Consider the following 15,705-nt stretch of genomic DNA (forward strand, 5'->3'; position numbering starts at 1 on the left):
AGCAGATACTTCCCGGACAGACTGTGCCCTTAACAAACATTAACACTCTCTTGATTTGCCAAAAACTGTTCATGGAGATAAAGCAATGCAAACAGCTAAGTTGGTCACAAGAACTCAGGTAGGACTTAGCCTACAAAGATTACATAAAAGGTTGACTCTATGCATATTGAAAAAAAATTGTCTTCTTTTTCCTGCTCTCTGACTTGCTTTGAAACAGATTTTAGCTATTCTTTTAAAAATGTTCTGAAAGAAATAAGATAAACAAGCTTGTGCCCTCTAAAATATTAAAGAGTATAACTGTAACAGAAATAACAGATAATCTAATTGGAGAAATGATTCCAGAGTTTTTTCTTAATTTTTAAAGAGTATAACTGTAACAGAAATAACAGATAATCTAATTGGAGAAATGATTCCAGAGTTTTTTCTTAATTTTTAAGGCTGTCTTTTAATACTTGTTCTAGCAAAGCAGCATTTTATATATTTTTTTATCCACCCTTCCGTAATACACATTCCAATGTCAGTTAGACGGGACCTACAGGGACCCAGAGACGAGCATCATTTTATTATGGTAATAAAGAACAAGACAAATACATTCTTGAGAATTTGTTCCCTTTGAAAACTTTATCTATGAAAAAAAATCATATTTTTAAAGACAGCAGAGATTTAAAATATCCATTTCATATGCAACACTGAGTTTAACTGCATGTGGGCTTTATATCTTCCCAAATGTTTAGTCACGAAATCATACAAAAACACATATTTCCTATCACACAACAGAATATGTCTAGCCTATATATTAATTTATTTCCTTCATTTTTTAAAAAAGTCTATACCCTAAAAAATAAAGTCACTTTTACTTATGAACAGATTATATACAGATTAAAAAAACCCAGGTTTATTAGGTTTTATTTTAATCATCACTAGTGGTACTCCAGTTTGAACAGTATACTAAGTTTGCTCTTGTCTTCTTGCTGTACTCCCCAGCACTGAGGACAGTTGCATGAAGCTCACACAAGGCAGTAAGCAGGTGTAAGATGAAAATCCACCACATTCCCCCAACTTACCTCTCTTTGACATCCTGAAATGCAGCTTCTTTATGTTTTCTCCTCCCCAGCACTGCCTAAAGGCCCTCTGAGGTCTTAACCAAGCATCAGTCCCTTACACTCAGTCAGAGCTTTCTGCTCTCCTCACACTGCGCCCCTCTCCCATCTTGGTGGGCAGACCCCCAGACAGGCTACCATTCACCAGCTTTTCACTTTGCACCCATGAGTGAGAAGTGCCCTTCAGGGACCCTCCACTCCTGGACCTCTTCATCATCATTCCTCTGAAGAAACCAAGTGTGCTCTGGCACTGCACAGGTTTCTGATCAATAAATTACTCTGCTCTACATGGTTCAAATTTAAGCTTTTATTTGGTTTTTAAATTAAAAAAATAAATTTCGTTATTAAATAGTGGAATGGGTCTAAACTAATGTTTACATATTAATTCACTTGTTTTAGGATACCACCAGAGAAATAATTGAAGTATACCACCCAGACAAAACTTTCTGTTAGAAAGCTCAACAGGGGCGTAATTCAGTTAAACAGGAAAAAAAACCAACCCCAAAAGTCTTAATGTTTACAATGAACATTAGAAGTAAACCTCTGGTTTTAGTGTCATCCAATTCTAGTTCTCATCACAAAGGCAGTCATTGTATTCAGGATACTATACCACAGTGCTAATGTCATCAGCTTCATCTGGTTTCTTTTGCCTGCTTGGCAGAGATTTCAAGTACTCAAGGTGCCTCCTTGCATCCTCCTGATTCTGTCGGACGTAATAAACTACATAGGAGATCACCATGGTGAACCAGCCAAACATGGTGACCAGCATGGCGTAATCAGTAGTCTTTTTAGGAAGGTTGCAGAGGTCAGCATCATTGGCAGCATTGAGGAATGGTGTCCCTGTGTGTTCATCCAGCACAGAAGTCTTGCAGATGACGTTGTTGGCTGTCTCATGGTTGGAGGCCATGCTCCGCAATACCTGCTGCAGTGTGCAGTCACAGTGCCAGGGATTGTTTGCAATCCTGGCTCTGGCCTTTAAGTTGTTGAAAGCGTTTTTGTGCACGCTTTTAATCCGGTTGTCAGACAAATCCAGAGTCTGCAAGGTTTCTGCCACCCCCTTAAAGGCGTGTTCATCTATAAACTCAATCCCATTTTTTGATAAATCGAGGACTCTCAGTTGGTGCAAGTCCTTAAAAATTCCATTGGGGATAGATGTTATCTGATTGGAGTCCAAATAAAGTACGACTGTTTCTGCAGGAATATCTCTGGGTATTTCCTTGAGGCTTGCATTGCTACAGTTGACATTCAGACCTCCAGAGCGGGAACAGAAGCAGTCTTCTGGGCACACAATGGCAGAATGAAAGCACGGCATCATGAGGACAAAGCTTTGTAAGAGCAGACACACGGAGAGGGAACGAGTTAACCACAGGTCTACCAAATGCATGCTGGGGTGTCAGCATAATCACATGACCATTTCTCATTCAGCCAACTATGGTGGAAAAAGGTTCGGCAAAGCTGAAACGTGGCTCCATTTTCTTCCGTGGGTTTAGTAAAAAACAACTAACACATGGGCTTCCTCATGGTCAGTGCTCTTCTTAGAAGCATGCCTACAGACAGGAAGGAAAAAAAGTTCTTTATACCATAAACTCCAAGCCTAACTTTGTTTTCATAAAAAGAAAACAGAAATTAAAGTGAAATGCAACACTAAATAAATGAGCTATTATCTTAGGTAACTCCTATTAGCATTAATCTGAGTTTAGTGCATATATCCCCTGGACATTTTTAAGAGGATAGACTGCACTTACTACAAATTGCACAGGTTTGGTCTTTAATACTTATTAGAGAAGGCACTGGTTCATTTTTATCATAGATTTTTCTAAAACAGGTATAAAATTAAATTGCATTTTCCCTTGCTGAAGTAGAAGATGCATTAATAGGAGCCAGAAGTCGTATCCCCAGCAACAGGGACAGGTAAGTAAGGAATTTGTGGTGGTTAATGTGAACTTATCTCAAAATAATTTATGCCATTGTAAATCCAAATCAAAATACTTTAGCAACAAAATATTTTTACTATATCAAGGAACAAAAATTAGGCAAACCAAATGCTGCTGCAGGACACCACAAACATCCACCATCTCCTTGTTTCTCTCCCCCCTCCTTTGCTTCTGCTTTTGAATGCTGGACTTCCTGTACTTTCCAGCATTTTGTGAGACCCACAGACATAATTTCTACTTCCAGTTATCTTGAAAAATTTATTTGCATTTAACATAAAGAAATGGAACAACTGCCAAAAATTCACATACCTCACTTCCAAACCAAATAAAACTCACACAAATCTATGTACGAGCCAAACACCAAAATATCTTATTTGTGGCATATATTTTGCTAATGGAACATATGAAAAATATTATTTCTGTTCCTCTCCTCTCAAGTTAGCCTAAAAATAGTAAACATCCAGAAGCTTTTCCATTTTCTCCTTTAATTGGAACACAAACATAGAAGTCTGAAATGCTGACCTATATGGTTTCAAACACAACCTTTTCCCCCACCCCTATTATGGTAAACTATGAATTTCTAACGACAACAGGTCCATTTGTTTTCATGTACATGCCCTCTGTCTTTGTAGAAGCTCAGATATTTGCAGCCTTCAGGTTGTATTTACATACAAATGAATTATGTTTTTTTCCAAATCCACATTGTAGTCCACTAAACAAGAAAATCCCTGCAGGGAGGATATGTATGATTTTACACAAAAAAGAAGAAATTGCATTGCAATCATTTTTTGCTCGCAGAATTGACATACCAACTGCAGTTTCTGGCACATTGCAGTAATATGGATCAGATGTTTCATGAAGAATTTCAAACCCATAACTCAAGTTTTATTTAATCCTTTTTGCTGAGGCACAGTATTCAGTAACCCCACAGGAAAAAAACAAAAAACAACTCAAAACCATCTTAATAGCATGTACATTATGCGTGGTTACTTCATTGCTCAGGAATGGCAAAAGCTCAGCACACACTCACTGCAACTACTGCAGAGAGTAGTGTATTACTATTAATCCTCAACTTACCTACTGTTCAAGTCAGAGATTGCCCAAGAACCTAAACAGAAAGTTACACTTGGACTCCATAAAACTTCTACTTTAAAACTAAAAAGATTGTAGCAATGAGAAGTTGTGAAGTTAACCCTGGAAATGTGAAACCATTAAGAAGGGAAGTAAGCAGAGCATGAAAAGCTCCTTTTGAGGAGAGAGAGGTGAGGTAGCACCTCCCCAGTCGATGGAGTCCTTCATGACCTCTGTGGAAGAAAGGGGGCTAACGTGAAAGAACCCCACTGCAGTGGGCTCATCCTTTCCATTTCTCCCTTTGGCTCTTTGGTCGCTGCAGTGCCTGGTCTTCAGACCAGGCAGAAATCTGCTACAGAAGGAGACAAGTTCCAGAAGTTGTTTTTTCCCAGCCTGCCCAAAAGCGCTAAGTACTTGCTAAAATGTGAAGCCCATTTGGAGGCCAAGCTGGAGCTGGCAGCTGCTCCCCCCGGCATTCCGAGCTGGCATTCTGCTTCTCCCTCCAGCAGCCCTGGGTGTTGCAGCAAAATGGCCCATCCCCTGGAGATACAGACACCTATTGTCTTCTCCCTTCATGTTTACATGTCTCACTACTGGGCTGCACCAAAAGAGTACATAAGTGGTCCAGCTCTTCGCCACAGAACGAGCATCATCTCATCACCTACTACTCGTACACAGTGGCTTCCCACTACCAACACTGGAGTCCTACTGCTGGAATAGACGGGGCTGAAAGAGACAAGACCTGAAGTAGTCTCAGATGCTTAATTTTGTAGAAGCATAATCATACTGTTGTCACCGGAGTGTGACAACTGAATAACATATTTGCTCCATTACAGGCTAAAAAATCCTGCCAACCTGGAATTAGGGCATAGACCCTGCTGAGTCTTCCACAGTGCAGTTACACCACCGAAGATCATGTATCAAAGAGGCCCCAAGAACCAAAGACAATGTGGAACATCTTCATCCCACTGAAGACAAATGAAACTACTTAATGTAATAATGGGTTTAGAGTGGAAGTAGTAGGATCATTACAGACTAAGCAGGAAAATGTTTAATGAAGCAATGCCTCTTCAAAAGACATAACCAAGTAAATGGATACAGAGAGGGGAAAAGCTCCCAATGTTTTAAGTCGTTAGAAAGAGAAAATACAAATTTAAACCCATAATGAACAACCCAGTCAACAAAACTTAGCTGAACAAGAACAAAGATCAGCAAATTCTCAGTAAATTAACTGGAAGAAATGCAACAGGACTGAGCATCAGTGAGGGTAAACAGAGCTTTGTTTGCTTCCATAATCAGAATATCTGATCAAAGGGATATCTGAGGTCTGGGTTTCAACAATAAACTTACTGCAAGAACTTTCTTTACTCCTTATCATTGCAAGAAGAGAAAAGAAAACGAGGATCTACACATTTCTAATGCCAATAGGAATATTTATGGGTTCTTGAACATCCATCTAATTTCATCTGCTTGGAACACAAAAAAATAAAGAAGGTAGCAAAGTCGGAACTAACACAAAAGACAGAAACACTAAGGACTACAGAGAAAGGGATGAAAGACACAGAATTAAAATAAATACATGAATTAATTATAAATCTGCAAATAAAGAACAAAATTAAAACTAAATTAAAAAGTAAACAAAGGCACAGGGAAGTGACAGCAATCCAATGAGCACTGGTAGCAGCATGTTATAAAAAGGTTTTTTGTGTACATTTCTAAAATACAAATACAAACATAGAAAACCTAACATACAAGTCAAATATTGCAGGGCAATAAAACTGGAGACAGATGATTGCACAAAAGAGTTCTTTGCAGTCTTGCAATTTAAATGGGTTTTCAAGCTTTACTCTTCCCATGCTCCCCCAAGACCATTCACTCAATACAAACATCCAAAAGCGTAGAATGTACAAATCCTGAAATCCTCAGGGAAAGCACATTGCTTTTAATACATAGTGAGATTTCTACTGAGCTTCAGGTGTCAGGCACTTTACGGCAAAAAAGGTGCAGAGACTGTATCTTAGCACCCGAATGCAATATTGCTAAATTATTTGTTTGATTAATAACTTCCCCCCACATGAAACTAATGATGTAAAGAATAAAGAAACATTAGTGCCTCCAACTACCAACATGGAAAAAGGGCCCACAGGCTCAGCCAAGCCACACAGACGGTCCAGGAACAAGACTGCCTGCAATATTAATTTATATTTTGTCTTCAGGGCAAGATATAGGAGGAAAGGAAATCCGACGACTATCACACAGAACAGCCTAAAAATGACACAGACTGAGACTTTTTGTTGTTTAGGACAATACTAAGACAGCAAAAGATGCATAAAAAAAGAATCAAACATATATATAGTTAAAGGTGTCTGACCAGGGGAAGAGGTTTCTACTATGGTGTAGAGACTTTCAGAGTCCACATGGCATCTTTAGTCATTACCCAAGTACTCACACATGTATGAGTAGTTCCTTATTAGTCCTCCCTCCACACATGCCATGCCTCCATAAAAAGTGAGAGTAGAGGAGCTGCCGACCCTTGCACTTAAGGGCCAGCCACTGCTGTCAGAGGATTCAAAAGCATAGACTAAAATCAACTTTAGGAGGTATTCTGCCTATAGTATTTTGTACACACACACAGCCCCCTCAGTCATCAGGTGAAATCAGCAGAGCCACTTCTTGATGACACTCTTCCTGGAAATTTTTATCTCCAGATGCGAGAGAGGGATTTACTCCCTACTGTTCATGAGATGCCCTCTCCAGATGTTGTGTATCTACATTTCAGTAGGGTCCTTCAAAGATTCCTTTCTAGCACTACAAAAATTACCTGTGACAATCAAATATCTTTGTTCAAGTCACTCCAACAGGACAACACTTCCACTTAGAATTTCACCTGAATTCTCAGACAGTTTCAGGTGAATTCCCAAACATTTCTGTTGAGGAAAGATCATGAACACCACCCTTTTCCTGACAGCTGTTCATCAAAATGTTAAAGACAAAATCATGATCCAATGTATTTAAACACCTTTATGGGTTGACTCCTGTTGTAAATCACAGAATGAGGGCCACAAATTAAGTCTGTAAAACAGGATCACACATGTACACACCAATGTAACACTGGGATCCTGAGGGAAGCAGTGAGGGCACAAGAACAAGGCAAGCTTATGGAGTCAAGTCTGGGGCAACAGTATGAAAGTGAGAGCATAGTTGGCAGCCACTTATAGAATTTTATTTGGCTTCTAGGGTCAGAAGGTCTGGCTACAAAGGGTTTTCACAGTTGATCTCTTATGTCGAGTGATATTTCCATCTCATGCATGATCACTGGTGCAGATCCCATAAGATAAATTATGCCTTCACTGGCAATTGAGCAACTACACCATCCTCTTGCATGTGCAAAAAAAAAGAGCTGCACGTCTCACTGTGAAGGAAATAAAGCGATAGCAACTCCATTTTTTGTATCAATCATGTAAGGTACTAGAATAACGTCTCCTCTTAAAAGCTGCATCCCCTGATGAAAAAGATTGCATCTGTTACTCCAGCAATGTCGAAGGGGTCACAGCTAACTAGTGATGCTCAGCATCTGCACACGCAGTTTGTACTTAAAGTTACTTGAAGGTACCATGATTAGAGAGGAATTTCTTGTTACTGTAGCTTATGTGCTCAAAGAAGCAGGCAAGATCAGAAGAGGTAAAAGGAAGAAGCCAACAGACCAACCACAGGGGGTGGGCTGTTGGCTGCATCATGACTGTACTCAATCTGTCTGGTCTGTCACTTTTCAACCACCAGAAAAACTGGAAAAAAATATGTACAACTCAGCTTCCCAAGAACAGGGATCGTAGGGGACGATGCACAATTCACCTGCCTAGGCTCACCATGCTTCTGATGATGTACAGCTACAAAACTTAAATGACCTGTTACTAACTTAAGGCACAGTACCCAGAGAAGTCCTCATTTGGAAATGGATGCCAAATGGCACCGCAGAGCTTCACACTCCTTGGAATCACAAGAGTCCACAACAAACATCAATTTCCTCAGTCAATACCAAAGGAATCCCTGGGAACAACTGCTGGCCCTCCACACCAGGCATGCACTGCACATGGCAAGGTGCCTCCCATACAACTCACATATAGCCCATACAACTCACATATGAATCTATAGACTGCTCCCATTTCTGCGGGCAGCAATACTGCCTTCAAAGGAAACAGCTCCCAGTAAGCCTTCAAGAGATCCCTGAAAAAAATAGCTCAACTTTTCAAACCTGGTCTAAGTAAAGTCCTCCCCTTCAGAGTAACAACTTTCTTGTGTGCCAGCATTGGAAGTCTGATACAGAATTAGAAAAGTCCAGGAAATAAGACTCTTACAGGGCTCTTTTTTTAGACATCCTTTACAGCAAACTTGCACTTTGAATAAATATTAAAATTTTATAACTAAAAATCCATTAAAAGGGAACACTGTAAAAAGATCATTGTTTTATCTGACTTCTAGAAAATTACTGAGATGTTTTATAGTTTTGAAAGACCTGACATTATTATAACTTTTTTCCCCCTCTTTAAGACATTTACTATGTTGGTTTATAGAAAAGATGCTCATTGATAAATCTAGTTTCCTATTCTCTATTAAAACAGGCCTTAACTTTGCCATATTGAATATTTTTGGTTTACATCAGGTTTAACAAAGTACCCACTGAAGTAGAAAATACTCCCTTTTTTAATACATTGTTTTCTTGAGTTCTGCTTCTTGTAATGCCAGTCTGCTTGTTACAAAATGCACACAAGTACCTGCCTTGTTATCCACATCCACAAAGAGCAATATTTTTTCTTTTTTTTCCCATTGTGATAAAATGCCATCTACTACTTTATCTGTAAAAAAATTCCCTTGCAATTAGTATTGACAAGACAGCCATAAGCTGGAGACTATAAGCTAAAGTTAATGGGTGATTATCCTACCTGAAAAGTCCAGTTTGCTAGAGGACTAAGGACAGGACAATTTTACCTGAACCCAAAGAAAGAGATTTGCCACCACTACTCCCTAATAATTACTAATGGCATATTTATGACAGAGAACATATCTATAGAAATAACTATTTATATACATCCTACTCTTAATCAATCTTACACTATTGGTAAATACTGACCTAGTAAGCTACACATGGGGCTTTCCTGTGCACCTGTGTGCCATACTTGAGAACAGCAGAACCTCTGGAGGTGAACAGAATCTGTGCACATTGGGAAAAAACCTCCATGAAATCCTGCCTGGCTCCACTAACATCTGCAGGCTGAATTGGCCCAAACTTTTTAAAAAACCAAGAGGATTGATGTAAAAATGCTGAGCCTCTTCCTTTCCTATCTTACTCTAAATTCTGTTTCAAGATTTAGATGATGGCTCAAAAGTGACAGAATCAAAATAATAAAAATTAAAATATTAAAAAAAAAAAGTTTTGTTTTGTTTTTTTTTTCTACTTCCCTATGGATATATGATAAGACTACACCATGGCAATATGACAGACTGAGTGGGTATTGAGCTGGAAAATGATGATACTTACAAGCTGGAGCTGCATAGGAGCAGCAGGACCCGAAGGAGAATGCAGAAGCCCCTTCTGATCTCTGTGCTGTCTGCACACTACAGAACAACAAATTTCATGGTACCAAGTAAATTCCTTCAAACAAACAACACAATTTTTCAAAACAATACCACTTGTGTACTGTCAGCACACCACAGCTAAGGGCAATCTCACTAGCTGCACAGACAGACACTGAGTCAGGCAACTCAACCTTCTCCATGGCTCCAGGACTACATGAGGAAATTTAATTTAGCAGATGAAACAAGAATCTCGTTTCAAGTCTCAGGACAACCTCTGTCTTTCATGCCTCTCTCCATGTCACTCCTCAAATGTGTTGGCAGCTTCAAAGCTCAGCTACCTTGAAGATAGGCAGTTAAAATGCTATAAAGCACCACACCAGAGAGATGCCACGAGTTGCTTGCAAGGTGCCAGGTGATTTAAATTCCCAGAAGAAAGTCTCTAGCAGTGAAAGATTCTCACGATTGCACAATATGGCAAGATGAAATCCTAAAGAAGTAAGAAGAGAAATTAATAGAAGCCAACAGCAAATTAGATGGGGGAAAAAAGGAGTGCAAAAGATCACCAATTCTATGAATAATTGAAATGTCATGATTAATCAGTGTAAGCCTGAACTTCAATTGCATAATGGATTCATTATCTAATGAAACACCAAATGTACTCAAACTATAATATTCTCCCCAAAGATAGAACTCAGAATGCCAGTTGACACTTTGTTCCCAAAAAACTTCCAGTATAGACATCTACGTATGTATAACTGTTCAGGCAAGACACTTCCAGTTGCAGAAGAAAACTGTATAGGTAAAATTTTATAGATCTTAAGCTATGAATGCCCTCTCTTAACAGTCACAGAGTAATAAAATGGTTGAGGAGAGCCAAATGAACATTTTAAGCTATAATTACTTTCTGATTGTGAGATCACTGAATTTATCATTCCTTATTATAGATTAACAGCTTAATTATACTGTGTGGGCAAATGAATCAGCACTTTAAGACTGATGTGTTGAGTTCATGCTAAAGAATGTATTTGACTTTTCTCCCTTTTCACATCAAGTCAGGAATTATTTCATAACTCTCAGCTGATAAATACTTGTGTGAAGCTTAGCAGATATAATAACAGATCAATGACAGGAAAGTATTACCAATCATCTCCTAACTTTCTTATGATGTTTTGCTCTTGGAAGTCTTCTGTGGCAACATGTTTCTTGGAATGAAATTTTATATACTTGCTGGAAATGAAAGAAACAGCTGTAGGGGATGCTCTTAGGCCTAACAAAGATTGAATCACTTGCTTTTAAAAAGTGACGCCTACTTTTCCCACTTATCTCCTGCACCCTCTTCATATGATGTAGACTACAAAACGCTCCAGTCCCTTCCCTGAGCAATACAACCTGATGGGAAATATAAACAATATCTTGTATGCAAATCTATGCCACTTGAAAAAGTAAAGAAAACATTACATACACTTATGGTGCGTATGTAGCGGCAACATTAAGTTAAAAATGAAAGGTATAAGATGTAAGAGACGTCATAATCTTCAACATCATTTATCACTATATTTGGGAGAAATTGTCTTGGCAACCCATAGAAGAATGCACTCAAACTGGCTCAAAATATGCCAGTTACTTCTCAGCAAACGTATCTGCAAAATGATTTTTTTATCACTATATAAGAACATGAAGAACCACATTACAGATGCTAAGGAAAATGCTCCAACACATGCAAATGACTACTTGTGAAGCGTTCTCCAAAGTCACATAATTTGTTTCTAGATTAATTATTAGTGTGCATTAAAGCAAAAAAACATTTTTAAGAGTTTGGGATTATATTCTATCAAGTCTCAGTCACATTTTCTGAGGCAACATCAACAAGCATTCTGTTTAGCAAGAAAACTCTTTCCAGTAGCAGCTGAGTCAATCCTCCATATGATCTATACTAGAAAAAAAATATACTCTGAAAGCTTAAAATAACCTGAACTGGAAATACTTTGTCTTCCTTGGGTAGAGAGACCCAGACTAAAGTCTGTTCTGAAGACTGGTTATGAACAGAATACCTAGACACCTTTCATGATTGCAGTAGCTTTTCAATAAATCTGATATAATCCAAGGGAAAATGTTTTCAATGCAAAATGGCAATTTCACAATATTTGCTGATCTATTTTTCTCCCATATTATAAAAAACCATGATTGAAGTGAAACAGACAAGCACCCAGTTGGAGCCATACACTGACTTTATCCAGTAGCTAATGATGGATGTTCCTTCAACTTAATTCTCCAGTATCAGAACAGAGAAAACGTCGTCTTGATCTCAAGTTAATTACACTGATCACCTCAATGATTACCAGCATAATCAGTGTCAAGTCTTGCAATTCAGTCTTGATAACTGCATCTGGTGACTGCAGATGGTGTCCTTGTCCAACTGAAAAATCTCATTCTTATTTTGCAAAGTGTAAATCTAACCTGTGGTAACAAAAGCTTATCAGAAGCTGATAGGCCTTTAAGGAACCACCTTGCAAAGACAAGATTCAGATCACCTAGATGCCTTTCTTCCACTTTTAGGGGTGTTTATTTGGTTCTGTGTACTGTGATCTTCAGTCTCATTTGAGGTTCATCCAAATGTTCCTGCAACTTAGTAGGCAGAGAGAAGTTGTAATTAGGCTGGGGAAGCTGTGCTGATAATAAAGTCAGCAATGCAGAAATAACCATGCAAACCTGAAGGGACCATTCAGCAAGGAGCATGCTAGTGGCTTCGTAGAGTTGACAATCGTTGCACAAAGCAGGCAGCAAGACAGCTGCTGGCAGCAGATACCTGGGCACTGGGGAGTCCTAGAAGAGATGTGTTACAGACTCCAAAGTAAGACAAGGGAGGAGGAGAATGAAGCAGAGCATGACCGAAAGTTGCTTTTTCCAGCTGACCCTCTGTCACAGAGCAGGTTCCCAGGAACTGCAATGAGACACATTTCTTGGGTTAGACAGCTTAAAAGGAAATATAGATGTGATCAGAGGAAGTGCCCCAGTGGCAGTTTAGCATCCAGCTTCACAAACTTACTCTTCAAGTGGGATTTAGATTAACCCATCGTGTTAAGCTCCAGGAAACCAAGGCTGTTTCTCCCCGTGCACAATTGCCCAGTGACACAAACACAGAGCAATAATCCACGGCACAAGGAATTTTCAAGGAAAGAAGCTGGTAGAAGCTACTACTAAAATGAAGCAATCTGATTAATATACACAAGATAAGACTACAAAGAAAAAGAACATACTTCCAGAGCAATTACTCTTTACGAAAAAATATTAAAGGGGTTGAAAAAACCCCACAAGATAAATTAGCAAAAGGGGACAGCAGTTAAAATAGAGTACCTCAGCAGTTATTAATTCAGCTCCTTGTGCTTTGAAATATGCTAGCTGTATAATAACAGGACCTTTAAGAGGCATGCAGAAGTAGAGTAACTCATTTAGAAAAATGCAAGAAAAATAAGACGTCTAACCGCATATAAAAGAAACCAAAAAAGTTTGAAACTTCCAATTAAAAGCTCTAAACTTAAATACCACAAAACTGCAATCTCCTATTAAAGAAACTAAAATTGTGACTTATCAATGCATTTCAGAAAATAACAAAAGAGAGAGTAAGTATGGAATAATTATGAGATCAATAAGCAATTAAGCAACTTCAAAAGACATTTAAGTGACCTTCCAGAATCTGGACACACTGAGCTAACTACAAGCCACTTGGCTTGCCAAAGAAACTGGCTGATCAGTGATGCTGGTTTTGCTGTGTCAATGGTTATCAGACCTGCACACTGCCACTTGCATAGCTGAGAGAGCAAAGAGCACATCTACAACACACAAACACACAATGTACTTCCCATTTCTCACCAAAGGTGTCAAGCAAAGGTATCATAAATGTTTCCTGTACCAAACCACCCACCACTAAAACCACATCCTCACTTTTAATACTTTAATCCATGAGCAGCTCCAAATAACTGTAATTTCTTTTTCATCAGCTTGCCAAAAAAACTTACCTTTTTTTTTTCTTTTCTTTCTGTCACTGAATGCCATAATACTGGGCTAATAATAGATTTTCTTTCTATATTTAGATATCATTATAGCTCTAAAAGCTCAACATGTGGGAGACTGAAATAGTCAGATACAGGGGCTCTTGTACCATGACAGCAACATTACCAGGTCCCATCAGGACCTGATTTTAGCTCTGCTGGCTGCTACTGCCATTAGAAGCTGACTAGCCAAAGCAACCTCTGTAGCCCTGCTTCAGATGAGGATCCCCCAAGCAAGTGAAATCTAGCAGTGTAAAGCTTCAATGCCATCTTCTGCTGGCAGCATTTCCCTAATTAAGAGTTTAAGGCCAGATGGAGCTGTTAGATCATCTAATCTGACCCCCTGCCTACTACATGACGTATCATTTTACCCGGTAAACCTCATATTGAGCCCAGTAATTTAGGTCAGACTGAAGCATGTCAGAACTGAGGAGACTGCTGTGTGCCAAGGCAGTACCTTCTGTACCCACTGTTCTTGCACCACCCTGTATCTTCATCCACCATAACAGTTAAACTATTCCAGCAGATGTACCTGCTCCACCAGGATCTAGACATCAAGCAAGACCCTCTGTTTTCAAAAGACAAGCTATACTGAAAGATAATGTTACACAGTTCATCATAAACACTTACATGTCTCCAAATGAAAGTTAGAAAAACTGGCTATTTTTTAATGTTCTGGTGAGCTACATCGGGCCCTCAACTGCCATTAAAGGACTTTGCAAATTACATGTGTTACATCTAAACAACAATCAGCACATTTTCATTTTGAAATAACTACTCTGGAGCATCCCCAAGGCTTACTAGGAAGTCAGGTAATTTATTTATTATTTTTTTTAACCACAGAGTACTTTTCCAAACTCATAAAAAAACTCGCTGTGTAAGTTCCTCTTCTGAGGACATAAGATGATAGCAAGTTGTTATTACAGCTTGATGTAGCAGACCGAAATCCTTTAAGGGTTTTCTAACCCTTACTCAGCAAAAATCTTTAGCCTGCTTGCAGTTCAGCAGCTTGGTGAGAGGTAAGCCTTCAACGTTCAGGGAGTTGAAATAGAAATTGTTTATCAAGACTTGCTAAATAAAAGGAACAGCTCCAAAGAAAAAAAAAATCTGCATTTTTCAGTGGAAATAAACACTAGTCTTTATCAGACATGAAATTTAGCTGCTCAAGAAAACCAAAACCAAGGCACGGCTGCTTCATACTGAGCGCACAGAGATTTTCCAGTCAGTCAGTCATTCTACCCAAGGAGAAAAGAAAGCAAGAGCCAAAAGAAAGTATTGCAATGGCTGCCTCCAAGATGAGAACAAATTGTTGAGGTCATATTTATTCTAAAGGAAAAGAGGTCTTTATCAGCTGCACTAGAGCACAACAGGAAGAGACTAAAACTCGGTTCAATAAAACCCTTATTTTAAAGAGAAGAATACACCAGCTCTTTGTGTGTCCCCTCTGAGGTTACACAGACAAGTTGACTTTGGCGGAGCTAGCTGACACAAAAAGCAGGAGTTGTGAAGGAAAAAAAAATCTTGATTAGCTGGGCAATGATCCAATAAGCAAGACACTGGAGGCTGCAAGTTCACAGCCGAAGAAGCTCAGGTAGAAATAATTTATAGCAAATTAAGTTAGGTCATGATAATGAAATTTAAAGACATGTGGGACATGATTTATTTTACTAAGGCTTGTTGGAAAGTGAAAACCAAGCAGTTCTAACAGGAGGGCTAATTTAACTCTGGTCACAGTTGGTATTGGCACTAGCATAAACTTAACTTGACATACTTGGAATGAGAAAGAGAATACAAGAATAGGATTTTTTTTTAAAAAAACTTAACACCATTTTTCCAAATTGCAGAGGAAAGTAGGGCAAATTTGGTCCTCTGAATCACTGCTGTTTGTTTCCCAATTTTAAAACACCCTGGCACGCAGCCCTCAGTGGCAAACGCAGTGGAAATACCTGATCGCAAGCATTGGGAAGGGATAGAAAC

At 38.9% G+C, this 15,705-nt stretch overlaps 1 protein-coding gene across 3 annotated transcripts in view; it reads right to left on the minus strand.

Annotated features, from left to right (window-relative positions):
- Window positions 1-1,385: 1,385 nt before the first annotated feature.
- LRRC3B (leucine rich repeat containing 3B) overlaps window positions 1,386-15,705 on the minus strand; it is a 45,997-nt gene continuing 31,677 nt past the window's right edge. For all 3 annotated transcript variants that reach the window (XM_064672698.1, XM_064672678.1, XM_064672687.1), the window contains exon 2: window positions 1,386-2,647. In XM_064672698.1, coding sequence (XP_064528768.1) covers window positions 1,705-2,484 — 780 coding nt within the window. In that variant the 5' untranslated portion in view covers window positions 2,485-2,647 and the 3' untranslated portion in view covers window positions 1,386-1,704. The remainder of the gene's footprint in view (window positions 2,648-15,705) is intronic.

This window comes from Pseudopipra pipra, chromosome 1 (genome assembly GCF_036250125.1).
Source record: "Pseudopipra pipra isolate bDixPip1 chromosome 1, bDixPip1.hap1, whole genome shotgun sequence".
Taxonomy (NCBI): Eukaryota; Metazoa; Chordata; class Aves; order Passeriformes; family Pipridae; genus Pseudopipra; species Pseudopipra pipra.